The 26,165-nt window shown below is 50.8% G+C and overlaps 1 protein-coding gene across 5 annotated transcripts in view; it reads right to left on the bottom strand.

Annotated features, from left to right (window-relative positions):
• Csmd2 (CUB and Sushi multiple domains 2) overlaps positions 1 to 26,165 on the bottom strand; it is a 548,321-nt gene that overhangs the window by 217,955 nt on the left and 304,201 nt on the right. For 4 of the 5 annotated variants that reach the window (XM_046468882.1, XM_046468883.1, XM_046468884.1 and 1 more), the window contains exons 11-13: positions 21,765 to 21,868; positions 20,917 to 21,029; positions 4,807 to 4,989 (exon numbers count right to left, since the gene is read on the bottom strand). The exons of the other annotated variant lie outside the window; for it this stretch is intronic. In XM_046468882.1, the coding sequence (XP_046324838.1) occupies positions 4,807 to 4,989; positions 20,917 to 21,029; positions 21,765 to 21,868 (400 nt within the window). The remainder of the gene's footprint in view (positions 1 to 4,806; positions 4,990 to 20,916; positions 21,030 to 21,764; positions 21,869 to 26,165) is intronic. 5 annotated transcript variants of the gene reach the window in all.

The raw sequence follows: 26,165 nt of genomic DNA, 5'->3' as shown, positions 1-26,165 counted from the left end.
CATCACACCAGACGCGGCACTAGCCAATCGCCCCCTCAGCCTGAGCAGGGTCATTCCCACGCCCTCCAGGTGAGAATTTGATCAAGAACAGCCCTAACCTAAGAAGGTTGCTGAGTCTGTGCTTGGTAGGAGAATAGATAGTGGATGGGGAGAAGGGATGAGAAAGAGTGAAGATTTGGAAAAGATTTCATCACCAGTACATGGCATGGTGGTGTACAGCACTGGGCTAGTTCTAATAAGGACCATGGATCCATTCTTCATGGATCTGTTTAACTCCTGACAACCTCTTTTACTTTATGGGGGTAGCTCAGTGTGCTTCAGGTCCCTGGCCCAGTAATTTTGTCCTAAGGCTTCTTTGTCCTTGCTTCTGCAGATGAGCCTTGGCAGGACTTGGAGTGGGAATCGAGGTTCACATGGCTACTGCTCCGTCAATTAATTGTCCAAATTTTAGACCATCATTTAGTGGTTGCACAGCCTTTGAAATAGTGGCCTTATCTTCTTGAATGTTGTTTTCATCTATCTATAAGCTAAGAGAATATATACTCTGCTAAATTGTGGGCAAGATAATGCCCCAATGAAATGAGGCATTTAATAAGCGCCAGCATCCTCTCCTGCCCCCTACTTTCTCACTGTCATAATGTTATAGACTTTAATCACAGTCTCACTTAAAATGTAAATCCACATAGGTCTTCATTTTAGATGGGACAAAGTTTCCCTAGTCCAGTGGTTTTTAATCTGGGATGGGTTTTCTACCAGGGAATATTTAGCAATGCCTAGAGGTGCTTTTGATTCTCACTACTGGTGCATGGGGTGGGTGCTACCGGCATTTGATGGGTAGAGGATAGGATATTGCTAAAGTATCCTTTGATGCCCAAAGCTGTCCCATACAGACAATTATCTTCAATATTATTATACTGAGCTGCAATATCAATAGTGCTGAGATTGATTAATCCTACACTTGAGTAATGGTCCATGGGAGGGACCAGCTTCCTAAGGACCCTATGACACAATCCATTCCTTTCTGGAGTGGGTCGGGGTGGTGAGGCATGTGTGCATATGGATGTGCAGTGGGGGTAGGGAGGAATTCAGGGCAAAAGGACAAGAGGATGCCAGGAGGGGCCATTTCCTGTAGCCTCCCTACGCAGAACACTCTCTTACCTCCCAACTCTTCAAAGCCTGGTTCAAGCCCTCTGTCCCCTGTGACATTTTCTCTGATCGCCCAAGAGACCCAATTTTCCTTCTCTGACCTCTCCAGATTTGGCTGCTGATCTGTAACTTAAACTGTGCACACCCCAGGAGGCCCTGGCTTCTTATTTCACACATATGCCATATACAGGAAGACCTGAGCAATTAGGATTCACACCTTCTTACAGCGCTTTGCAAAATGGTGAAGGAAAGTGAGCTTTTGTGCTGTCCCGGCTCATCTCTGGGTGAAGGCTGTTTTGAAACTTCTTTTGAAAGTGGCTGCTAATGGACTGATAATTGGTTTCCAGGCTTCCTTATGATGTGTGAAGTGCTCTGCTAGCCTGTCAACAAAGCATCCTGGACTGTGTAAACCACCCTCAGAGTTATTTGTATCTTCTTTACTGTCGTAGCTCTTGTGGTGGAATGGCCCTCCATCTTTTAGTCAGGATGGGTAAAAACAGGCAGAGCTTCTAGAAGGAAAAGAATGTGTGCAACCTGGCCAAAGCTCTCTCCCCAGGACAGCTTAGTTGGAGCACAATTCCTAGGGAGAGGCTGAATAGCTCGGAATCTAACACCGGGCCCGTGGCACAGGGTAGACAATAAATATCCCTGAATGAATGGAAAGTGGTACTACTTCAGGTAGATTTTGAGCAGTGGTCCCTGGAGACATGCATTACCTGAAGAGGACAAGAGGAAAGAAGTCAGCTCCATCTTTTCTTTCAAAATGCTTTTTTGCTGTGAGATATATCATCCTTCTGAAACCCAAGGTGGAAAAAGACTGTCTATTGAGGATCTACTACAGTGAGGGCAGCTCAAAGCCCACAGAATGATTCTGAAGTCTCTGGCTGCCACAGAAAATGTTGGGGAACATGAAGGAAGAGTGTTATTTGTGCAGTCTCGGCAGGGCGACTCCCTGGCAAGAGCTGTTTTGAAGAGAATGTTTCAAGAGAAGAACAAATGCCCTGCTTTGCACTTCTTTGGACAATTGTTCAAAGAAATCTGAGCCATTAAAATAGTTTTCCCAGTCCCCTTCTAACTCCTGAGAAGGAAACAGCAGTGCTGTTCGCTAAGTCTTGTATTAATATTTATTGTCACTAATGAGCGGTAAAATTCAGGACATTTACGCTGACTTTTGCTGAAGGTATTTTCCTGTGTGCATTTTCAAACACTCAACAATGCATAGAAGATAACCTTATTATTTTATAGGCATTTATAGATGTTGCTCCTTTGCTGTTGACCACACACTTTATATTTGACCTAGAACAAGGAGCAGAACTTTCCCTCCATCAAAGTATGGCCTGCTCTGTAATGATCCACTTTATGGAGTGGTTTCCAAGAATTCATTGTGGAAATGTTGTAGTTATCTTTCCCTAGGGATATGATCCTAGAGGCTTAGAGCTTCTGGAGCCAGAATGAAGCGCTGCCCTGCTGGGTAGATCAGGAAACCAAAATCCAAGACGAGACACCCTGGCTACAGTCCAGAAGCTGAGCTAGGACCAAGAATCAGGGCTCCAGATTTGGAATCCAACGTTATCTCAGCATGCCAGGCCTTCCTTATCACTGTCCCTCACTACCAATTAGACGGCGAGCTTATGAGGCGAAGCCCAGGGCCTCAGGAAACATCAGCTCAGAGGCTGGGTACTGAGCGGACAATAGACAGATGGCGGTGCCTCGTGTCCATGAGCTGATGATGTGACAAAGGTGCAGAGTCATGGGGACACTTGGCTCTCACTGGTCTCTTCCACTGAAGCCAGCATCCCTGGGACTCTGTACCCAGGGATGTCATCCTCCTCTATCCCAGAACTGTCCAGCAGAAGAAATGCCAGCCCCCATGCCCACACCCAAGTGCCTGTTTCGCAATTCTTATCAGCAAGCTCAGGTCCCTCATCCTTGCTTGAAACCACAGAGAACACTAATCCATACTTATGGGGACAGCTCTGCCCTCTTTTCTTCTCAGCTGCTTGCAAGCCGTGCCCAGCCGGCTGGAGGCTGCCAACCCTGCTCCTGGAAACGAAGGGCTGGATGAGCTGTGCTACAAGGTTTTCTGCCTTTAGCGAAGGTTTAAGAAAACTGTTCTGAAACTACTCCTAAGAGGCGGAGGGTCAAGTAAATTCTTGGAAGACTCCAGTGGCATTCTGGGTACTACCTGCATCCCTCTGCCTATGGGGCCAGGGAGTTTTGTTCTGGTCCTGAGGACCTGGCTGACTCTTCTTCCCACTTCCATCCTACCAGTTCTCAGTCCCAGACACTTGGCCATCTTCCAGTTCTGCCGCCTGGCTTTATCTAGATGGATCTCAGAAATTAAGCCCCCTGGTATTTGGGGCTCCCATAGGCTGTAACTTTGCCTTCTCTGTCCCCGTTGTCAGCCAGTGTCTGCAGAGCCCTGTTCTGCTCATTCCTGCCCTGGGCTTGGTCTCTGCAATGTTCCTCTTGTCCCCATGGCTCCCAGGAAGCTAAGGAGCTGGTGAACATTATTTTCCAGCCACAATGGAGAGCAGAGGTGGTCAGATGACCCTGCAATCTAATTTTTTTTTTCAGTAAGGATGATTTGTTTGATATATATCTGAAAGTGGTTTAAACTCTATAAACCTCTGAAGAATTTTTATGCAGATAAACTCACAAGTCATAGAAAATGTTTTGTCAGATAGAATTATTATTTTTTTGTTTGTAAAGTATAATCACTATGCTACGACCCAATTTGTCAACTCACACGCCCCAAACCCTCATCATTGGAGACTCTGACAGTCTCCCAGTCTCTTCCTCCCCAGTACCAAGGGGCTATCATTCTCTGATATGCAGGACTCTGAGGTCCTGAGTGGCCCACTAGGGTGGGAGAAGGATCAGAGGAGCAGGCTCTCTGCCTTTCCCTGAAAGAAGCACATTGAAAGAGCTGGAAGAGGTCAGGGGGCCAGGGTTGGGAGAAGAAGAGCTGACAACCCAGAGAAGCTGGAACCTTGGAATTTCTGACAGAGACCATGTGTGCCTTGCTTTGCTACCCAGAGCCCCTCACACTTGGAGTCCCACTGGGGATGAGGATTTCTGATATCATTTGCGCCGCAAAGTATGGCCAGCTCGTCGGAGCGGAAGGCAGGTAGAGGGCCCTTCCTTGTTTACTCCATTCCTTCTCCCAAAGATCAACAACCCAAAGACAGCCAGAGTCCTCATCTGAACCTAAATTCCATACAAGAGGCAGCAACTGAAGGGTATATTTCATGTCCTGCCAGGTTGTTTTTTTCCCACAGCCCCTGGAGGCTGGTAGAGGTGCCAGTCCCTCCAGCCCCAGCTGATTGAGTGGTGTCAGACGTGGTAACAAGGGTGAGGAAGAAATGTCTGGATCTGAGCCTTGTGGGCCCCATGCCCGAGGGTCTCTGCCTTGCTCTTAAGGATCACCAGGGAGGGTAAGACGACGGTGATGAAGGCCCCCAAGGTTGAGAGCAATCGCTCTCAATGCTGCCGTCTACAGTACTGCCAGACAGGAGGAGCCAGCCAGCAATGTTCTAAGGATCAGAAGAAACCAACCAAAGTGGCGCTGTGTGGCCAAGGATGGGCCCCGGGACTAGCTAGAAAACGGGCCCTGCCTCTCTGTGGGGACCCTGCAGCGGCTGCCTCCGGCTCACTTACACACGCAGCCTGGCTTCTTAGCCGACCACTGGTTATTCTTTTGACACGTGATTGCCTTCTGCCCCACCAGCTCAAAGGCAGGCTGGCACTCAAACTTGAGTGTGTCACCGTGGCGGAACCGAGAGCCTTCCCTCCGGCCGTAGGCAGGTATGCCAGGGTCACCGCAACTGCCCTGCTCGATCTCTGAAAGACAGGAAGACGAGAAAACAGACAAAAGGTGACTTTATAGCTCTCCTGGACATTTCATGTTCCACTGCCCTCCTGCCAAGAGTCAGTGCTCGGAGTCACACAAGTAGACATTTAGCGTTCTTACAGGGGACGAGCTTCATGTCTGATCACAGCATCCAGCTGGCCTTCCAGCTAGCACATGCCTGCGACCCTGGCTCCATCTGAAGTACTCCAGACCTGCAGATTTTTATTTAGGAAAGGTGGACCGACATGGTTGTTTGTGGGTTATGCATCCCAGGGCCCAAATTTTGGAGACTTCCTAGTTGAACTTGACCCTGCATCTGATGACAGATGTGGCTAAACGGATCTTAAGTACAGTCCACTTCTGGGCAGTAGAACCAGCCTGGATGAGGAGGCAGTGGACACCCTGCTGCTTGCCACTGTCTCAAAATGGAGACTAAGCGAGACTCAGTATTGGCAGCCTTCCTAGATAGAAGCGCTTTCATGAAGATTTTTTTTTAAATTCAATTTGAGAGGGCAGCAGGTAAAATGAAGCCAATGACTCGTTAAGTCAATTTTTCAAGTTCACTTGAGCCAGCAGTGGTGAGTCAGCCTGTTTGGCAGGGGCTCTTGAGACAGTCCTGGGGGCCTGGACGCTGTGGACGTGACAGGTCACTACCCAAGAGTCGGCTAGGACCCAGCCAAGTGCTCCCACAGGAGACCGTCCCTGCCACACCCCTGGAGTTTCTCCAGAGTCACTCCATCTCCACCTGTGCTGTACTTAGGGCTGTGAGAGGGAGGGGGAGGAGCTCTGCCCCAGGGTGTGTGGGGGGGGAAGGTGCCCTACAGCAAAGACAGGGGTGCCAGGTGGTGAGGTGAGACCACAGGAGTTCTGAGATTTGGGAGAGAGGCACCTGGAGCCACTAGAGGAGTGGTTCAGACACCTTCCCAGGGTTCTCAGGCCCAAAGGACCCTGCCTTTTCTGTAGACATCATTTGAGCCATCAGAAGCCAGTTGTGGAAATCACTGTGTGTGACCCTGACAAGATGATTCTGTTAAAGTTTTCTTGCCATAGCTATGAGGTTTCTGTGGGCTGATCAGGGTTGCTCCTGCTAGTCCCGGACTCTGCCATAGATGGGCAGGCTCTTGACTGTCATATTCGTGTTACATCAAACACCAGGACCTCCAGCCCTGGGCTGAGAGGATCAGGACAAAGCATTCTATGGGACTCTGTGAGCATGTGTGTGTGTGTGTGTGTGTGTGGGTCGGGGGTGCATACACGCATGTGTGAGCTGAGTCAAACATCAAGGGTCCTAGAGAAGGGAGTCTGCATGACCATGTGCCAGGCCCAAGGAATCTCAAGTCCAAGCCGGCCCACCCACCCCTCATCTGGCCTCTCCTGGCCCCACTTTCCACACCTCTGCTGAAGTCCTGACTGAGCCCTGATCTGAAGTTAGCTTTGTGCAGGCACAGGGATGGGGGAGGGGATTTGCTGAAGGAAGCCCAGGGAAGGTGGCCCCTTTGTTCCAGGTCCCAGAGCTCCCGGCATAGGGAGGATATGAAGTAGGGACACCTGTTACAAGTTGACCTGGAGAGGCAAGCTGCGGGGCCATCCTTCTTCCAGATGTCTCTAAACATGCTCCCTGGAATTTAAGCTCCAGGGATGCCAGGACTGTACCCATAGGCCTTTGAGATCTGGTGAAAGTTTCCTGGCATCTGAAGACAGAGCTGGGTGCTGCTGATGGGGGGGTGGGATCCAGATTTAAGGTTTCCTAGTGAGCCCCCAGCATACTGTAGAAAACATACACTGGGTACATGTGTCCATGTCCCTCTGCTCTGTAGCTCTTGTGATGGGGACAAGAGGACAGGCATCCATAGCAGGAGGAAGGAGTCTGCCCAGCCCCCTCCACCACTGTCTGGGCACAGACACATGCACCTAATTTCTCTTCCCATTAATGCAATCTTGGGTGTACTATAAGGACCTACTGTGTGCCAGCCCCTGTGACCAGCCCTGGAGATCCATCACCAATGCTTGAACGGACAAGGAGATGGGGATTTAGGACCCAGGGGGAAGGTGCTATGGGAGCATCCAGGAGAAGCAGCTGACTCCAATTTGAAGGGCCACGCTGAAAAGAAGGTTCAGGGAGTGAGGCTCACAAAGCTTTAGGGGTCCCAAGGACTCAGTAATCAAGACACTAAGTCTCAAAGCAATTGATTTTTTCCTTAGAAAATCACAACAAATGCACATAAATCCAACCCACCCAATGAAGAAACAAGGACTGAATCTGACCTTGCACTTGGCTCACTCACCTTTATCCTAGACCTGCCTCTGTCTGTTGGAGACTCTCTTTATTTAAAGTTCCATCACAAATATTTTGCATTGATCTTGATTTTAAAATATATTATTATTATTAATCTTAGTTACTGAGCTGTTTTCCCTCGCCCTTAATTTTTGTGCTCAAGGTGAGCGCCTCACGTGACCCGAGTCCCAGCCATGGGTTAGGGACTTGGAGGAGGCCACGTCTGAGCTGAGGCCTGAGGCTATGAAGGGCCAACAAGGTGACAGGAATAGCAGGTGAGAAGGGGGGGGCCCTTTAGGTAAAGGGAGGAGCCCAGGCCAAGTCCCAGAGGTCAGACTGTAAGACTGCAGCACAGCAGTGAGAGCAGCCACCTGAGAGTTAGGATCAGAACTAACTTTTAGTCACATAGCGAGTAACTCTAGAGCTGATGTGTGTCAGCAGCTGCTGTGAAGACTTTACGTACATTGACTTACTTCAGCCTTGCAGTTACCCTGAGGGCTGGGCACTATTTTCCCATTTTAAAGGTGAGGGAACTGAGATGCAGAGGCATCATGTAATTATCTGAGGCCAAAGAACTAGGAATGGTGCATGCTCCAGGGCCCCTAATCCTGTGCCACTGCAAGTTCAAGTGCTTTCAGCAGGGTGATGAGAGGTGAGCTGGCAAAGGCACCCGTGGGCAGGGCCAGCTCATGAATGCCCCCCCGGCCCCCGCTATCTGCTAAGGAGACTGGACTTCACATGGTAGGCAGTGTGCATCAATAAGGGATTTCATTCTATTTAGCATTTGATATTTTGTATGTGAAAAAGGTCACTCTGACCGTTGTCTGGGGCAGTGGGGAGAGGAAGAGAGAACATTCAATCACTCCACAAACATCAGACTGTCTGTTTAGTCTAAGCCACTGTGCTGGACGCTGGGGGTGCAGCAGAGACCAAGGCAGATGCAAGCCCAGCCTTTGTGGAGGCTTCATGCTACTGGGAGGCTCATGGTAGTCTGGCAGATGTGTTGATGGCATCCTAGTCTGGGCATGGGCAGAGGATCTGGAGAAAGGCAGGAAGATTTGGTACATTTAAAGCAGGACACAGCCATAGGCCATACTGAGGGTGAGGATAGGGACCAAGGAGGAGCAGGAGTGTGCTGGGCTGAGGGCCTGGCCAGGGCACTGGGCTGTACTGGCACTAAGGTGAGAATGCAGGACGAGCTGCTGGTGTGAGTGCAGAGGCATGCCAAGTTGTGTGGTACAGGTGGAATCTCCAAGTGGAATTATCTAGTAGAAAGTAGCTACAAGGGTCTTAAGTTGAGGGGCAAAGTCTGGTATAGATGCGGCCACATCAATATCTATAGCAGCTCAGTTCACAATAGCTAACTACAGGACCAACCTAGGCACCCTTCAATAGATGAATGGATAAAGAAAATGTGATATATATATATATATATATATGTATATATATATATATATATATATATATATATATATATATATATATATACAATGGAATATTACTCAGCCATAAAGAAGAATGAAATTATGGCATTTGCTGGTAAATGGATGGAACTGGAGGCTATCATGCTAAGTGAAATAAGCCAATCCCAGAAAACCAAAGGCCGAATGTTCTCTCTGATATGAGGATGCTGACTCACAATAGGTGGGGGCAAGGGGAGGAGTGAAGGTTCACTGAATTGGAAAGGGGAGAATGGGGGGAAAAAGGGGGGTTAGGAATGAGAAGGATAGTAGAATGAATCAGACATAACTTTCTTATGTTCATATATGAAGACATGACCAGTGTAAGTCCACATCATGTGACAACAATGGGAAGTTACACTCCATGTATGTATGATATGTCAAAATACATTCTACTGTCTTGTGTAACTAAAAAGAAGAAATAAAACATAAAAAGTAAATAAAAGGTATTTCATACACATAAACACACACACACAAAGAAGTCTGGTCTAGAAAGGTAGAATTTGAGATTCTGGTGGGAGAGTAGCCATGAGGATAAGCCCACCCACAGAGGGTGGGGAGAGGTGCCCAGGACAGAACAGAGGTGCCCAGGCTGCAGGGAACAGCAGCATGGGAGGCCTAGTCCTGGGGGAGGGGTCACGAAGCTCAGAGAAGGAGGTCTCTGAGTAGGAGATGGACAGGATCAGGCTGCAGGGAACTTTAGGGAGGCCCAGAAAGTAGGTCAGCAGGAGGGGGTCACTGCTGGTGCTGGGAGGAGTGGACCAAGGGTCACAACGGGACAAGGCCAGATGGGAGAAGAGGAGGATGAAACGGGGAGAGAAGACCTTCAAAGGAAGAATTTCTTGACAATGAAGGAAAAGAGGGTAGCAGCGCAAGAGGGTTATGTCCTTGGGGGGTGGTTACAAATATTTTTAAGATGGGAGGAACTTGACTAGATTTCAATGCTAGAGAAGAACAAGGGAGGAGGGAGGAGGGAGAGGAGGAGAGAAGAGGGAAAGGGAGGGGGAGGGGGAGAGGAGGAGGGAGAGGAAGGGGTGGGCAGAGAGGGAGGGAGCCAGGGGGAGGGAGGGGATTGAGGTGGAATGGTTAGTTGAAGGTAAGGGGGACAGATGGGAAATGGTGGCATGAGACCCCAGGGAAAGCAGGAGGCAGGGGACCCTGGGCATGCTGGAGGGTGGCCCTGAGACCAGGAGGGACTCTCCTTCCCTGCTGACAGGAACGAGCAAGGAAGCAGTGGTGGCAATGGGTTTTGGTGCAGGGTGGCAGGTTGAAGGAAATCCTGTGTGACACAGGCTCTATGCTAAGTGGGGCAGGAGGCTGGGTCTTGGGTAAAGGTGGGGTAGCAGTCAGGGGGGCAAGGACTTGATGTTCACAAGAATGGCTGAAGCCAACACTCAGAAAAGAGGAAACTGAGGCTGGGTGGTCGGCCATGCACCTGTGGTGCCCACCAGGGGTGAGGGATGGCTCTCTTGTATAAGCATCAGTTCGTAGGGCTCTACCCCTTGTCCTTGTCCCAAGGAGCCTGCACTGACTGGGCTCACACAGACTTGAGGCCACTGTGAGCGCATGGCTGAGTCACAGACGAGGACTTGAGGCTGAAGAAGGAAGTGATCAGAGCAGGAGGCCAAGGAGGAATGTCACTCATCACTCATGGAAAGCATGAGGAAGGGGGAGGGGGAGGGACAAGTGAAAGGGCCAGGGGACACAAGGCCCCAGAGCAGGACTGTGAGCTTGGGGTTCAGAGGGGCTGATGACGAGCTCTAGTGGCCGCCAGAATGGAAGGAGAAAGGAAGCGAGAAGGTCCAGACCCGGGGGACAAGGTGAGGTCAAGACTTGGAGTGGAGAGGACGAGACCAGGGGCAGCTGGGATGATGGAGGAGATGCTGAGCTGAGGCAGCAAAGGTCCAGGGAGAGGGTCACACAGGTGGAAGGGCAGTGGAGAGGGAGTTCGTGGGCCACCTCCCAGAGACAAAGTTCACTGGGGGTGGGAAACGACTGCTGGCCAGAGAGGGCCACCCTGTAACGATGCCCTCAAGGGAAATCACAGAGGTCTGGGTCCAGGAGGGTGTGTTCAGTAGAGGGCCCGGACCTGTAGGGAGGGAGGGGAAGGACAGAGCAGGCGGGGTGAGAGCTGGGGAGGTCCTTCAGGAAGGCGGAGGTGGCTGGAGCTTGGCTCCTGTTCCTCCCACACCCTTGTCCTGGCCTGTTCTTCCCTCTGAGCCCAACACCAACTCCTGTGGGAACACAGGAACCAAGTCCCTGCCCTCCTGCAGAGGACCCCCTGAGTCCTGCTGCTCTGCCTGAAGGACCCTAGGCCTTGGCTCTCCTGGCCAGGTGCTAACTAAGCTGATGTCAGGACCCAGAATTATAAATAGCTAAGTGGAACTTTGGCTTGGAAAAAAAATCACTCATGCAATTTCCTGCTTTCTGGTTTAATATAATTCTAGTTTATAAGTACTGTCTCTCTCTCGCTCTCTCTCTCTTTCTCTCTCTCTGCTTTTGGTACCTATCATCTATGATCAACCTCGCAGTCTTCTCCCAGTTTTTCAATTTCTAATACTAAATTGGAATCCTCCTTTATGGCAACGTCTGAACAGGAGGAACTGCACCGTGTCTCTATAAATCCCCTGCTGTCTGATGTGCTCCAGCCATAGGGGGAGATGGGAGTCCAAGCCAGGGCTGCCTCAGCTGTCTCTCCAGACAGTGGGACTTCATGTGTCCCTTCGTGTCTTTACAGTCCCCTCGGCTGGAGCTTCCTCTCCTCCTCTGGTGTGGCCAACTCTTCACACCAGCAGACCTTACTGAAACTGTCACCTCTGATTTACTTCTTGACCATGCATCTGAGATAACTACCCATTTTCTTTTCTCTCGGCACCCCATTCTTTCCCTTCATAGCTCTTATTTGCTCCCTTGTAACCAACTAGTCCTCTCCTCATTCAACAAGTATTTATTGGTTACTGTTCCAGATGTTGGGGCTACCGCAGTGGGAAATAAAGGGCAAACATCTGCCTTCCTTGCATTACCATCTCGGTGGGCAGCCAAGACACGAATACCCTCTACCGTGGACCCCCCCACTCCCAGGAGGGCTCCTTGCTTCTTGTCTCCCCATGCTCTCAAGGAAAGCCCTAGGAGTGCAGGCATCGATCACGTGCTCTGGATCACGCTGCACCCAGCACGTTGCCTGGAACACAGAGACTGTTCTGTTGAATGCGTGAGTCCGTCCAGCGAACATTGATTGTATGGGAACTGCCAAATGGCACACGAAGCACCAAGATAGAGAGCTGTCTGTTCTCCAGGTTCCTGTGCCTGGAGGACTCAGGGTCAGGTGGGTGTGGACAGGATTCCACTGTGATGATGAGGGAAGGACGAGGTGCAGACCTGACCACGCAGCCTGGAGGATAGTAGAAGCTCTGGCCTCTGGCTGGGAGCAGAGGTGAGGCTTTCTGGGTGCGGTCTGCCCAGATTCCATTCTCCCCTCCCCTCCCTCGCCTTGGCTCGTCCTCCCTTCACATCAGGGCACCCTCTGCGCTCCATCTCTTCCTCTGCCTGGACATAGCCCACAACTGCCCTCCTGGGTGACAGCAGCAACCTGGTGGAACCTCACCCCTCCTCTCTTATCCACACTTAACAGAGCAGCACAAGATAACTCAGAAACAAAAGTACGATTGCATTGTTCCCTCCTCATTGATCTTCTCATGGTTTCTTAAAACCCACAGTTTAAAACCCTAACTCCTGAGCAAACCTTGCCCCGCCCCCAGTCTCATTTTCAACCATCCTGGGTCTTGAGACCACGACCTGAAATTCAGTGATCCGGAGGTAGGTGAAATTGGGCAACGGTGATGAGCAAGGACCCCGCAGTCACAAAGTCCAGGATCCAACATGAAATAATAGTCCTGGGGATATTACCTATCCTCTCTAAGCCTTAGTTTTGCCATCTCTATAATGGAAATGGCGATAGTAACACCACCTTCCAGGGTCATTGTGAGCATGGAATGAGCTTATTTGTATGAGAAGATTTGCCAAAATGTCCAGCACACCATGCACAGCCAGTAACTAGAGGGCGTTTCCTCATCGTTATTATTGTCACCCTGGTTGACAGAGACCCATGGGCTTGCTCAGGACTAAAACTGGGCACCTGCTATCTGCTCTTCCTGAAAAGAACATCTTGTGCTCATCTGTCAGGTAAAGAGTCATCTTTTGGTGTCAGTGCCAGTGCATCCGACCCAGGTCCTCCCTAGAATCTCGCAGGCAGCCTCAGGGGTCTTCCTGTCCTGCTCTGATCCCCTAGGAGGTTTCTGCCAGAGCCATGGTGCTGTCCTTTTGGACATGCATTTCTCACTATTCAATGGTGAAGTTTCTCGAGGATCCAGACTGTGTTTCTGAAATGTCTGTCTCCCAGCTTCTGGTGGACTGCAGGGCACAGAGGGGACACCCAGTTAGTGCCAGAGGGAGGGTGAGGGGGAAAGGATGGAGGGCAAGAAACAGGAAAGGGAAATGGAAAATGAGAGTGTGGGGTCTGGAGAAGTCAAGTTCACTGTGGCAGGAAGTCCAAAGGATGGTGAAGAGAGACGAGGCCAGGGAGATACTCTGTGGAGACTGAGAAGGGCCGGGCTGAATGAGTGATGAGTGGGTGGGGCCTTTGCTCCTCAAAGCCAGGGGTCCACCTCCAGAACCAAGCCCAGTGCTTTATGCATACTAAGTGCTCAGGACCCAAAGTTCAATTAGCACAACATCCGAGCAATTGACCAGGACAAATTGGTATCAGGATCACACCCTGGACATCCGTCAAACTCTTGCATTTCTTTGTCGTCTCATCCCACCCTGATTTTCTACTTTTGATGCTGGGAAAGGAACCAGGAGGTGAAAAGCCGTACATCTCTCTGCACATGATTCTCGTGAATGGGACAGAGATGTGGATGGATGAAATGGGTGACGTTCTTTCCTTCCCATCTTCTTCCTCCACGACTCTGTCTTATGTCTCTCCCTGGCTGAAGGAGGTTGGGAAACAGTGGTAAATAGGGACATGAAGGACATTGCCTCCAAGCTGTCTGCTTTAGCTCCAAACCAGAGCTTCCATTGTTAAAAGCCCATACATTTAGCGTATATCTCCCTGACAAATTACCTCCTGCCAAACTGTGAGGCTGCAGCCTCCTCTGCTGCTCTCCAGCCCAGCCCCCAGGGGCCAGAACAGACTGGATCCTCTGAGGAGGCAGCTGCTGCTTCTCTCGAGCTGAACCTTTGTTCCCACTGACTGGAAAATGCTTAAAGGTATCATGCAAACTCAGTGAGTGTCTTAGGAACATGCCAGGGGTCATTCTTGGCTGGAGCTGGAATATTCTGGCCTCCTGACTTATAGGGACCAGACAAAGAATAGAGGAGCCCTAAACCAGAGGAAAGGCTAAAAATGGCCATGTCCTTGACATCTGGCAGGAGGAGGGGCAGTGGCCAAAAGGGAGTGGAGTCTGTGGTGCTGTTCTGCTGCCCTGGGCCTCCTTCCAGAATGGCCTCCATCTCCACCTCTCTGAGGAGGCTCATCTGCACCCACAGACAGAGGTATGTTCTAAAGAAGGGGACAGGGGCACTGATGGCAGAAGGCAGTCTTGGCTCTCTCCACCCTACTTGCTCTCAAAATTTATTCCTATGGAGATTTTAAACTCCATGCTATCCACATGTCAGCTGTCTGAGCCAACATGTCCCTTTTCTCTGAGATGTCTAAAAACCTCCTTTTTATTCTTCAGGTTTAAGTCTCAGTGTCTGACATCATCTCCTCCAGTGAGACTTCCCTGATGCCCATGAGCGAGGTTAGGCATGCCTCTCTAGTTCCCCTTCTAGAACTTTCTCCATGCTGGTGAAAACAGACCATGCATTAGGTGAAGGCAGAGCTGGTCTTGTCCTCAGATCCTCCGTGTCCTGGACAGTGTCTGCAACACCTCCTCCCCCAAGTCTTAAAAAATGTTGAATCAACAGATGGATGATCTGGTTTCTAATCTGAGTCCCTTTCTGCATTATCTCTACTGCCTTGCTCTTCTCTGCTCCAGGGGCAGGGTCCCTGCTCCTGCCTCCCCCTAACCAGCCTCCCAGACTGAGCCTCTGGCTGCCAGATTCCAGGCTCCAGCCAGGAAGCCAGGAGACTTCCAGATTGATGTGAAAACTTGTTAGCAAGTTGTGTGTAATTTTATAATGTTTCTGGTAAGTGCTAATTGCCTGCTCCTTAAATATTTCTTGTTCTACTGGGAAGCAAAGCAATTGCAACTATGAATGCATTGCTCACAGCTGGCCGCCCCCAGAGGGAGACTGAGTGTCTGGGCTCAGAATGTTCAGATATTGATAGATCCTGAGTCTCCTCCTCCACCCTGACCTAGGATTGTGACAAGCGGAGCTGGAAGAATTTCTGGGAAGTCAGTGCCCCAGTTTTCCCACTGGGGCTCATGCTTTCAATGGGGGGAGAGAGGTGATGCTGCAGAGGCCCCTGCCCAGCCCAAGGTCTCATTTCTTTGCTTGAATTGGGGAGAGGGGGGCATTGATGATGATGGGCCCAGCTATGCCTGGGGAGAGGGGCAGAAGTGATAGAGGTAGGAGGTCCCTGCTCTCAAATACCTCACGTCACCCTGCGGGACATCTGCATCCTGGCTACCCTTCCATCCAGATGTCAATCAGGTTCAATGGAATTCCCTAGAACCTGGAATCAATGAAGGGCCAGGATGGGGGAAGAAGTAATACTGAAGCTTTGGGCAATGGTGTCAGTCAAAAGAGCTGCAGGCCTGGGGAAGGGACTGAGCTTACAACCCAGCATTTCCTACATGCCAGGCGCCGTGCTTGGTGCTTCATAATAGAGCCCTCAGGAGACCCGAGTGGGTTTACCAGTTGCCAGTCCCTCTTCACCGCCCAGGAAACTCTGGATTGTGGATGAGGAGAGACTGACCCGTGGGGCTCCATGGGAGAGCCTGGTTGTAAACTGGGTTTGTCCAATTCCCAAGCCAATGGGGATGTAGGGAATGCATGCACTCTTGGCACCTGAGCACCCAGAGGTGATAAAGGGGACTGAAGGGAGGCTGCGAGGGTGGGAGGAGGCTGCTGATTGTGCCCTTGTAAGACGTCATTGCAGTTTAACTCTGCAAAGCTTCTCTGAGCACATGTTCTGTGCCAGGCCCCGGCCCGGCCCTGTAGGACTGGAGAGATTAATCAACTGTGATCTTTGCTTTGAATGGAATCTGAGGAGCTGGAATTTGAAATTGGTTTGGAATTATGATTGCGGAGAACTTGGGATGCCACATGAAAAGTTTTTGTGCTTCACCCTGAAGTCAATGAGAAATTGTCATTAAAGTCTCATGTTTCTTTCTTTTAAGTGGCAAAGAACTGTGCCAGGCTTCGATTCCGGGAAGATCACTGTGTGCCAAGTGGCAGATGGGTGGGGAGGGGCTGCTGAGTAGGAGGGCTGTGCCATTATCAAAGTGAGAGGTGACAAGGGACAAGCTTAACCACAACGACTAGCAGGAGTGTGGGATGATCTCCCACAGGGGAGCTGATGAATCTGGGAGAGGGGTTAGGAGTGGGGGAGGGAGAAGAAAGCAGGTGAGACGTGGCTTGGTGATGGGGTGCAGGGTGGGACACACGTGCTGAGGTCTTGGGAGTGGGGGTGGGAGATGGCGAGCTTCGTATTTGGAGATGGGACCTCTACGGAAGTAATTGGGGTTGGATGAGTTCATAAGGTCAGGGCCCTGATTTGATAGGATTTATGTTTTTATAAGAAGAACACCAGGAACTCATGTGTTTTTCCCAGGAAAGACTGTGTGGAGGACACAGCGAGGAGGTGGCCATCTGAGAGCTGGAAGAAAGCCCTCACCAGAAACCAAAGTGGCCGGAACCGTGATCTTAGCTTCTAGCCTGCAGAACTGCGAGGAAATATAATGGCTATCGTTTAAACCACCCAGGGTGGCATTTTGTGCTGGCAGCCCTGGCGGACGAGTACAGATTGGCTGATGTTAGATGTGCACAGACTCGTGCAAGGGTAGACAGACATGCGGGTGGGGAACGGATGTGCAGGTCACGCGGGTGCAGGTGGAGGTGGAAGCTTGGGAGTAGATGGGTAGACTGCAGAAGGTGCCAGAATGAGAGGACTGAAGGCAGAGAAGGCAGTGGGAAGCCAGGCAGCAAGCATGCAGGACCGGCCAGAGGTGGCGGAGGAGTGAGAGGTGGAAGGACTCACTCACCACCTTGGACAGTAGAAGGTTCTCCTCACCATGAAGATGTGTGACGGATGGGCTTCGCCCCTCATGTCAAAATCCAGGGTGGAGGGGGTAAGAAGGGAAAGAGGATTCGCCCTTCCCAGGTTTGCTCCACTGGACAAAGTTCAAATGCTTTTTGAAGACTAGAGGGCTTCCGTGATCTGGCTTCCTGCCACATCTGTCCCCACACCTTGCACTCGCCACTGTAAGCCAGCTCATTTCCCAGCCAGCCTGTGGGGACTGCCAGTGTGAGGCAGTGATCTGAACCAGGGCCTGTCGGAGCCATTGGGGCCACCTGGGTGCAGATCCAGGCCTGGAGGACAAGGAGCCTGGAAGGTTTAGATAGAGAGGAACTTTGGTGGCTTTCAGGAGGAAGGTGCCATCTTGGGGACAGGCAGTGTGCTGGGAGCTCTCTGTGACCTCAGATCACTCCTAGGCTGGCATGATTATCTCTGTTTTATGAATGGGAAAACTGAGGCTCAGAGACACCACGTGGCTTTCCCTGGGTCACCCAGCTGGGACCATGCTGGGATTCACCAGATTGATCCATTTCCAGAGTGTGTTTGATCCTCCCTGAACCTGCTGCCTCTGTTCCCAGGACCTGACACATCCATAAGGCTGAGTCAGGCCTCTAAACTCCCAGGCTATCCTTCCTCATTTGTCATGGGTCCAAGAAGTCTTGCTGATGCCTCGTCTGTGACCAGCATTCACACCATGTACCTTTTTAGACCATGCCTGGGACTCACTGTTAACGTAGCACCCAGCATAGTACTGGTCACGTGACAGGTGTTTAATCAATACTGGCCGAGAGCGAAGTGGACAAATGAACTAATTAACAAAAATTCCCTCCTCTAGTGAAATGAAACCCCAGCTCATGATACATGGAGCATTTGATTGGGGCAAAACTTTGGCTTCTATGAAGATTTTTCTAAGGAATTAAGTTTTGTAACTTTGGGAGGCTCTCAGAATAGGGGATAAAAACATGGGCTTTGAGGTTGAGACATGTGCTGGATTCCCAGCTCTGCCACTTGCCAGACTCCTGTGTGACCTCAGGTGGGTTACTGCACCCCTCTGAGTCTCAGATGCCTCATCTACACAATAGCAGCCCTGGGAGAGCTGTCAGCAAGACATTGCTTTTCAAACCATGTGTAGAATGAATTTTCTCTTTAACGAAGGCTTACAGGGAGAGAAAGAGAAGAAGGGAGAGAAAACAGAGACAGGCCCTCCCCCTGGCATCTCCTACTCCATCTGGGTGGTCCCTGGGGCTGCCCCAAGGTCCTGCCATATGACATTGACTGAGGACCCTGAAAAGATGAACATAAAGCTTCCGGCACATGGTAGGCTCCCAAGCAAAGTCTCTTTTGTCTTCCAAAGAAGGCACACCAAACAAATCGAATGCCTCTTTCTCGTGTGACAGCCCTTCAATATCTGGGCCCAGCTCTCCATTCTCCCAAGTCCACCTTTTCCTCCACAAACATTCAGGGGTCCCAGACATTTCTCACAGGGATTGGCGGAAATCCTCTCCTTAGCCATCCCACGCTGACTCTTTGATCCCTGATCAGGGAAGAATAAAGAACAACTAACTCCTCGGGAAAAGCTCTACCAGCTGATTTTAAACATTGCTCCTGCTTCGTCGGATTCTACTGATGTGGCTACATCCTTAACCATGTGAATTCTATTTTAGATAGGGTCTCTCTGCTAAATTGCTAAGACTGGCCTTGAAATTGTGATCCTCCTGCCTCAGCCTCCTGAATAGCTGGGATGACAGGTATATGGCATTGCATGTGGCTTGAAACCCAGACCTTTTTGCAATCTCAAGCAACTGATACTGTCATCTCTTTTAAGCTCGAACTATTTGTGTTTTATTTAAACCATTGGGCAGATCAAGGGCATGTAGATGACACAGGGTTATCCCTCCCATGTTTGGGAGCATGCGCTGATAAGCATCCATGGAATTGCAGAAACGGGGGGGGGGGGGCTTAGAAACTTTGCATCCAAATCTGTTCCCATTTTCAAAATACTGAGTAATGACACAGGACCTGCATCAATCTCTTCTGATTTCCCACTGGGGGCTCTTTCCATGACCATACAGCAACTTGTGTATAACTATGTATCTGAACAGCTCATTCATTTAACTACCTATATAGCTTTGCAGTTTCCAACATTTTAATTTTCACAGTTTTGATCTAACAAACTCTGCAGATATCCCTGTGACCTAGGTTGTATTGTTATCTCCATTTTACAGATGAGAAAACAGCTCAGAAACGTTCCAGGACCTGCCATAGAGTGGAAAGGGACAGAACCAGGATTTGCACTTTGTGACCCATTGTGTCCTCTGCCTGCTGCTCTGCTTCACCTAGACACCTGGCTCCCTATTCTTGGAACATTGCAGCCATCATCTTCCCCTGGGGGACACAGTAGGATGACAGTGTTAGCATAGGAAATATGGGCTAGCCTCTTACCAGTTGATTTGTATCTCCCAAAAAGTGACGTTAAAGTTCTAAATCCTGGTCCCTGTCAGTAGGATCTTATTTGAGAATAGTCTTTTAGATATAATCAAGTTAAGACAAGGTCATGGTGGAGTAGGGTGGCCCTTCATCCAATATGCTAGTGTCATTATAAGAAGTGGAGGAAAGACACCTAAAAATGTGATGAAAAAGGTAGAGATTGGAGAGACACGGCTGTACCAAGGGATGCCAAGGACTGTCAGCCACCAGCCAAAGCCAGTAAGAGGCAAGGAGGGACACTCCCCAGAGCCTCAGAGGAAGCACGCTCTGCTGGCACCTGGAACCAACCTCCAGCCTCCAGATCATGCTAGAATACATTTGTTGCTCTAAGCTCCCTGGTTTGGTTGGGGAAGCCCCAGCACCTAGTGTACCCAGCTTGGGAACAATACAGCCCCTGGTACAGGAAGAACCTTTGGAGGAGCTGGTGTGTAAGACACACTAGGCCACGCCTCCTTGCCCCTGTTCCCTGCCTTCTGTCTCTTTAGCAAACACAAAGTTGTTTTGAGGACTTAGGGCTCACTTCCTTGGTGAAGGGTGGCTGATCCCTGCCCTGTGCTCCCACTGGCTGTCTGGGCCGCCATCTTGCTTTTACATTCATTTGTTTCCTCAGTCTCACTCCTACAGCAGGGGACTCAAGGCCAAGCCTACATCTGGCACATCTGTTGCCCTAGGGATGGTCTAGTGGCTGGTACCTAACAGGGGCTTAACAACTACTGGTGAAATGTCTTCTCCCTTTTTTGGGGGGATGGACATTAGCAGACATTGGCCAACAGGAGGTCTGGAAGCTCATGGAGGGGCGATGGTGGGATAGCACTTGGGCCCCAGAGTTTGTATGAAATTTGTTTGGATGAAGACCCTTGCCTGCATCCTCCTCAGGCTACCAACAATGGTGATGTCTATCCTTAGCTCTATGCTAGAGTCACTCAGCACCATGATATCCAAATCGGGTGGCTTGGGAAGATAATGTCCCCATGTAAAGATTTTAAAAATAAGAGAGGCTCAGATAGATTATGGGGTCTTTAAAAAAGTCCACATGAGCCAGGTATAAATTGGGCATGGGATTTTTATGTGAATCTGGCACTTGGGCTCAACATTTTAAGTTAATTATCTCAGACAGTCCTCAAAAGAATGTGGGAAGGAGCTAGGGCTGGGGCTCAGCAGTAGAGCACTTGCCTAGCACGTGTGAGGTCCTGGGTTTGAAACCTGCATCACATAAAGATAAATAAATAAAATAGAAAGATACTGTGTCCATCTACAACTAAAATAAAAAAAAAGAATGTGGAAAGCCCCCAAATAAAGGAGGCTGGATTTCAGAGAGGCTGAATAACATGCCTGATGAAGCTGCACAGGGCGGAACTGGGATCTGAACCCAGGATTTGTGACTGTAAATCCAGACCCCAAGTCTCTGGCATCTGCAGTGAAGTTTATTGGGCTCTCCAAGGACAGTTACCTTCATATGAAGCCTTGAATCCCAGGGAGCTGCCACTGCCATCGGTCTGAAAGAGGAGCCACATTTGATGATTGGTGCTGACGATGAGATCTGGGACCGATGTACCTGTCAGGCTGTCAGGAGAGAGAGATTCAGAGAGGTGCGCCCCACCATGGCACCCGAGTAAGATGACTCCCCAACTGACAACATCTCGAGATCAGGGGGCTAGGCCCGCCCTGAGGCCCGTTGCCTCTGAAGCTGGGCCACATGCACCAAAGGGCAGCATTCCCCAGCTCTCAGGTGGGTCTACAAGTGGTGGCAGAGGAGAACTCATTGGCCCCGAGATCAAAGGCCCAACATAGTGGAATCATAGGACAGCCTGCTACCGTCCTCTCCCTTGACTACACCACACCACAGGGGCCTTCCTCCACTCAGGAAACGGGGTCACTACTTCTATCTGATCTCGATTCTCTGGAACCTCCAATCTCAGGAGTCAGATAGTTGTGAACATGCTTCCCCTGGCTCCGTGGGAGGTCGCTCTGCCGTGGGGGGCCAGCTCTGGAGTAAACCCTGCTGGGCAGCAGACGCACGCGGGGTCTGCATAGAAGCAGGCAACCATGCGGGAACCCCAGCCTCGCCCTGGCCTTGAAGAGACTCTGGGCACTTCCCATGTGAATTCCCAGTGAGGACTGGCCCAGTGCTCCTCCCGCTTGGCAGGAGTAGAGACAGGCAGAGGATTCCTGCTGAAGCAACCACAGGGTCCCTGCTGCAGCGAGGTGTGGGAGCCAGGGAGGACTCGGTAAGTCCCACCCTCAGCCAAGGTCCCAGTGCCGTCCCAGCCTCTGGATCACACACAGCACTTCACTTACATGTAGAGAACTGTCTTCTGGTCCCCATCCTGCCCACCGTCCCCGACAGTCAGGGTGTCGTAGCCCCTCTCCAAATCAAACTCCTCGAAGGCCAGCTTGATCACCTAGGGGGGAGCAGAGGGTTAGCAGGGGCAGGGGAAGCGGGGGAGTCTCCCAAAGCCTAGAGGACAGCAGGAACTTTCCTCATTGGGTCCTGATGTCCACAGTCACTGTAGGCATACGGACCATTTCTGTGCCACCCTTAGGACTGTGAACTATTTCTCTCTAGGCCACATGTCCTCTGGGGCCTCCTGTGTCTGAAGAAGTTCATGGCACAGCTGCCTCATTCCAGGGCTGTCAGAGCAGCACCAGGCACATCTGGCCGGCTGAGATGGGATTGGACTCTGTCTTCACACTCTACTGCATAGAAATCCCTGGGGGCTCAGTGGCAATATTTTAAGCCACATGTGGAATCTCGGTTCCCTTGCCCCCAGGGGCCTGGAGACGCCTCCACTAGTCTTTCTCTGCCTGCTTTTCTCTATCCTTTTTGTTTGTTGAATAAATAAATGTTCTCAGAAGGGGATTTTGACAAGATTCCTGCCTCTTAACTTCTCTCAGGCCTGTCTTCAACAAATATTTACCAGCCATATGCCAGGTCAGGGGGCGGAGCTTTCACAGTGAGCAAGACACTGTCCCTGCCTAGAGTGACAAAGGGGTCCAAGAAGTAGACTGAGAAGCACAGTATAGGTGACAGGGGGCTACGGTGGGGACTGGGGAGCAGAGAGGAACCTGCCACTGGGGCAGGAGAGGAGGCCACTCTGTAGAGGACCTGGTGTAAGGGGTCCATACTTCTTGGACCCCTTTGTAGAGGAAGGCAGCATCTGAGGGAACTCTGATGGCTAAAGACTGTCAGACCAAAGTGTGTGGCTGGCAGAGGGAGGGGACACTGTGAGAAGGAGTTCCCAGGGCCTGCGCTGTGGCAGAGATGGAACATTCCGGAATGATCTGTTTGGTGTAATGACAGCTCTACCAACAGGCACAGCTGCCAGCTACCTGGCTCCAGGGACCACGCAGCTGAGGCTTCAGTGCAAGGAAGTGACTCCAGAAGGTCCGGAAAGCAAGAAGTGTGCCTGGAGCTGGGTCCCAAAGGTCTTATACCTGTCCCCTGAAAAAAGTGGCTTTGCTCTGGAGGGAGGTGACATCATCAGGCTGGCTGCTGGGCAGAAGTGAGGCAAGTGGTGAAGAAGGTTCTGGGCTTTGGGGTCAGCGCAGGTGAGCAATGGAGAGCGGTGGTGGAGAAGAGGTCAGGGCCTAAGGACATTCAGGGCTTCGGGGCTGGGCTGGGGTGGGGGGATCTGGGCCGATGTGCAGATTTCTGGCCCATCCATGAAGACGGGATGCACAGAGTCACTCACTTCTAATGTTCAATCTGGGTCTCTTTTTGTCCATTTCTAACTGGCTTCAATTGACAATGACCTTCCCTCCCCCAATGGGGAGGACAAGGTGGCTTGGCTTTCTACTCTACAACCCAAGGACTACACGATCCCTGTGGATATTTTTTTCCTTCTTGTGACTGAGGCCTTCTGCAGGTTTCCTCTGTCCAAACTCAACAGCCCAGCACCCTTATCCTGCCAGGATGCCAGCAGAGCCTCACCCCTGGATGCTTCAGGCATCTCAGAAGCAAACTGATCTTGTACCCATTGATGAACCTGGTGCCCTCGGCATAGATGTGGGGCACAGAGAGGAAAATCTCTGGCTAAGAAGAGACCTAAGTATGTGAGCAGGTCTACAGGTAGACACAGGGGAGGGAGCAAGCTCATTGGCTAGGGAACAGGTCAAGGAGCTCTCTGGAGGAAGTGAAGCCCAGGCTGAGTTTGGGAGGTGAGCCAGAGGAGTCCAACAAATGGAGGGGAAAGCAATCCAGGCAGAGGGGGCCGCAGAGGCGTGGAGCAGTATGGCTCTTTAGAGACTTGTAATGAACCTGGAGTTGTTTAATGGAGAGGGAAGCAGGGGGTGGCAACCTAAGGGTAGTGAAGAGGAGCCAGATTATGAAAGCTGTCTTCCACGCTAAGGATTTGGGGCTGTGTCCTAAAGACAGTTATGGAGAGTTGTAAGCCAGGCCTGACATGAGCTTTCTTCTTTAGGAGCAGCAGCACTGAGGGATGTTGGAAACCAGCAATTGCTGGGTGGTAGCGATGGTCCAGAAGAGGAGGCGATGTTAGTAAGGATGGGAGGGAATTTAACTATCAATAGTGGGTGGGAGGTTCCTTGGCCCTTTTAAGTTTCCCAACTAGAATGTTCTTTGTTGGCTAGTGGCTTCATCATGGAATCCTCTGCTTGGGCTGGAATCCCTGACTGCCCCCCAGCCCGCCCCCCGTGGTCCTATCATGCAGAACATTTCCTGGAGTCTCATTATCTACCTGTTACACAAGGTGGGGGACCTCTGCATCTGCTCCCCATCACACGGCCTGTGTGACCACCTGAGCTCCTGGGCATCCCCACCGTGATGGCCTAATCAGGAGCAGGATTTACTCAGTCTCTTCCCTCTCCCTCTTGCCCCCTGGCAAATTTCTCTTGGTGAGCTCTGACTGGTGTGAGCTCTCTCTGACCATCCTCTGCAAGATGGGTTCTCCCTGCCAACACCTTCTGCTCTTCTGTTTCAGGACTTACCTACTGGGCTGTGATCTGTCTGTACACCTGCCCTTCCACTAGACCAGAGACTCCCAGAGGGCAGGGACAGGTGACATGCCCTCTGTACACTACTGCGTGTCTGTGTGCCAGGCACACGTCAGGGGCCTAGTGAATATTGGACAGCACGATGTTTTCCAAACCCTTCCTGATCCTCCAGCATGGACAGATCGCCAGGCTCTGGGATCCTCACTGCAGTTATCATTTAGAGTAAAGGTGGGCAATCATTTCCTGTCAATGACCAGATAGTAAACCTTTCCCATGGGCTCTCTGTTGGCCCTGTTCAGCTCTGTTGGGATAGTACGAACACCGCCATACACATGTTCTTGAGTAGGTGTGGCTGCGTTCCAATAAAACCTGATTTACAAAACAAGTGATGAACTGGATTGGGTCCACAGGATATAGTTTGCCAATCCCTTAATCCTAGACAAATCATCTTTTCTTATTTCTTCACTGTAAGAACGGACACTAACTCTGTTGTTCCAAGGTGTGAACTCAATGTAAAACCTAGCAACAACAATGGCTACTTTGTCTCCAGTCCTGGAAAAAACACAATAGCTACATTGATCACCTGCCTTTTACAAATTTGGAAAGGCAACTCGCCTAGGCTCACACAGCTCAGAGGCAGAGTAGGACTTACACCAGGCAGCTAGAGGCCAGCCTCTTTGTCACTTGGCTGCACTGCCTCAGAGTATCCCAGCAAGGTCTCAGGTCCAAAGGCAGGGACCATGCTTGTCCACAAAATCTCCCTTAAGCTCTTTCCGGATCCTAGCAAGTGCTCAGCAAATACTTGCTGTACATAAAATGCCAGAAGGAGATGGTGGCTTCTGCAGGAGGAGGGGCCTGGGCTCTGCGGGGACTAAGGCTGTGCTCTGTCACCAGTCAGCCTCTTCCAGCCAGACCCTGGGCAGGGGACACCGCTCACCAGGCCGTCTCCAAAAAGGAGTGCATGATTATTAGGCCTGTAATGGGAAAATATTGCTTTGAAGGCCAGAACCCAGAGCCATAAAATGATTCACATCACTGGTTAGCACTGCCATGGATGTGAACCACATTTCAGAGCACTGACCCTAACGGAGGAGTTAATTACACCGCGCAGCACACAGCACTGCGGCCTCAGGACGGCCCTGGTGCACCGCGTAGTGGAGCTTTTTTTTTCCCCTTCTCCTCTGTTTTGGCCATTGTTTAAAGACAGGATCCTGTAATGACTCATTAACTAACATGCAGATCAATCAAGCTCACAAAGCGCATCTGAGGCAGGAGAAATAGAATAGCCATGATCAAAGAGGCACATTTGTATACAGCTCAGACACCCAACTTAAAGCCATTGGATAAATGAATAAACAAACCCATCGTCCAGGACGTAATCGCTGAGCACCTGCCATGTGCCACGCAGTGGGCTAGCTGCTGCCCATAAGTTATCTGGCTCGCCTGACAATTCAGCGCAGAAGCTAAATGCCAAGGGCACGGTGCAGACGGTGAGTGCCCGAGGACTGCAGAGGAGAGAAGGATGGAAGAGGGTGTGCAGAGGAGGTGGGTGTACTGGGCCTGGAGGGTGGAGGAGAGCATGGGCTCAGACCAGGCCAGGCTGTCAGCGTGAGAGGGAGCAGAGAGCAGGCAGGGCAGCCGAGGCAGGGGACGTGGGGCTGCGAGAACAGGCTGCGTGATCTGCAGTTGGATTCTAAGCGGCCGAGCATTCAGGCTGGATGTCAGGGTCAAGTTGATGGGAAGCTG

The sequence above is a fragment of the Marmota monax genome, unplaced genomic scaffold, assembly GCF_021218885.2.
Source record: "Marmota monax isolate L192 unplaced genomic scaffold, Marmota_monax_Labrador192_F-V1.1 WCK01_AAM20220418_F8-fsc00008, whole genome shotgun sequence".
Classification (NCBI taxonomy): Eukaryota; Metazoa; Chordata; class Mammalia; order Rodentia; family Sciuridae; genus Marmota; species Marmota monax.
Note: the sequence above shows the minus strand (reverse complement) of the source record. Positions and strands in the feature narration are given on the sequence as shown.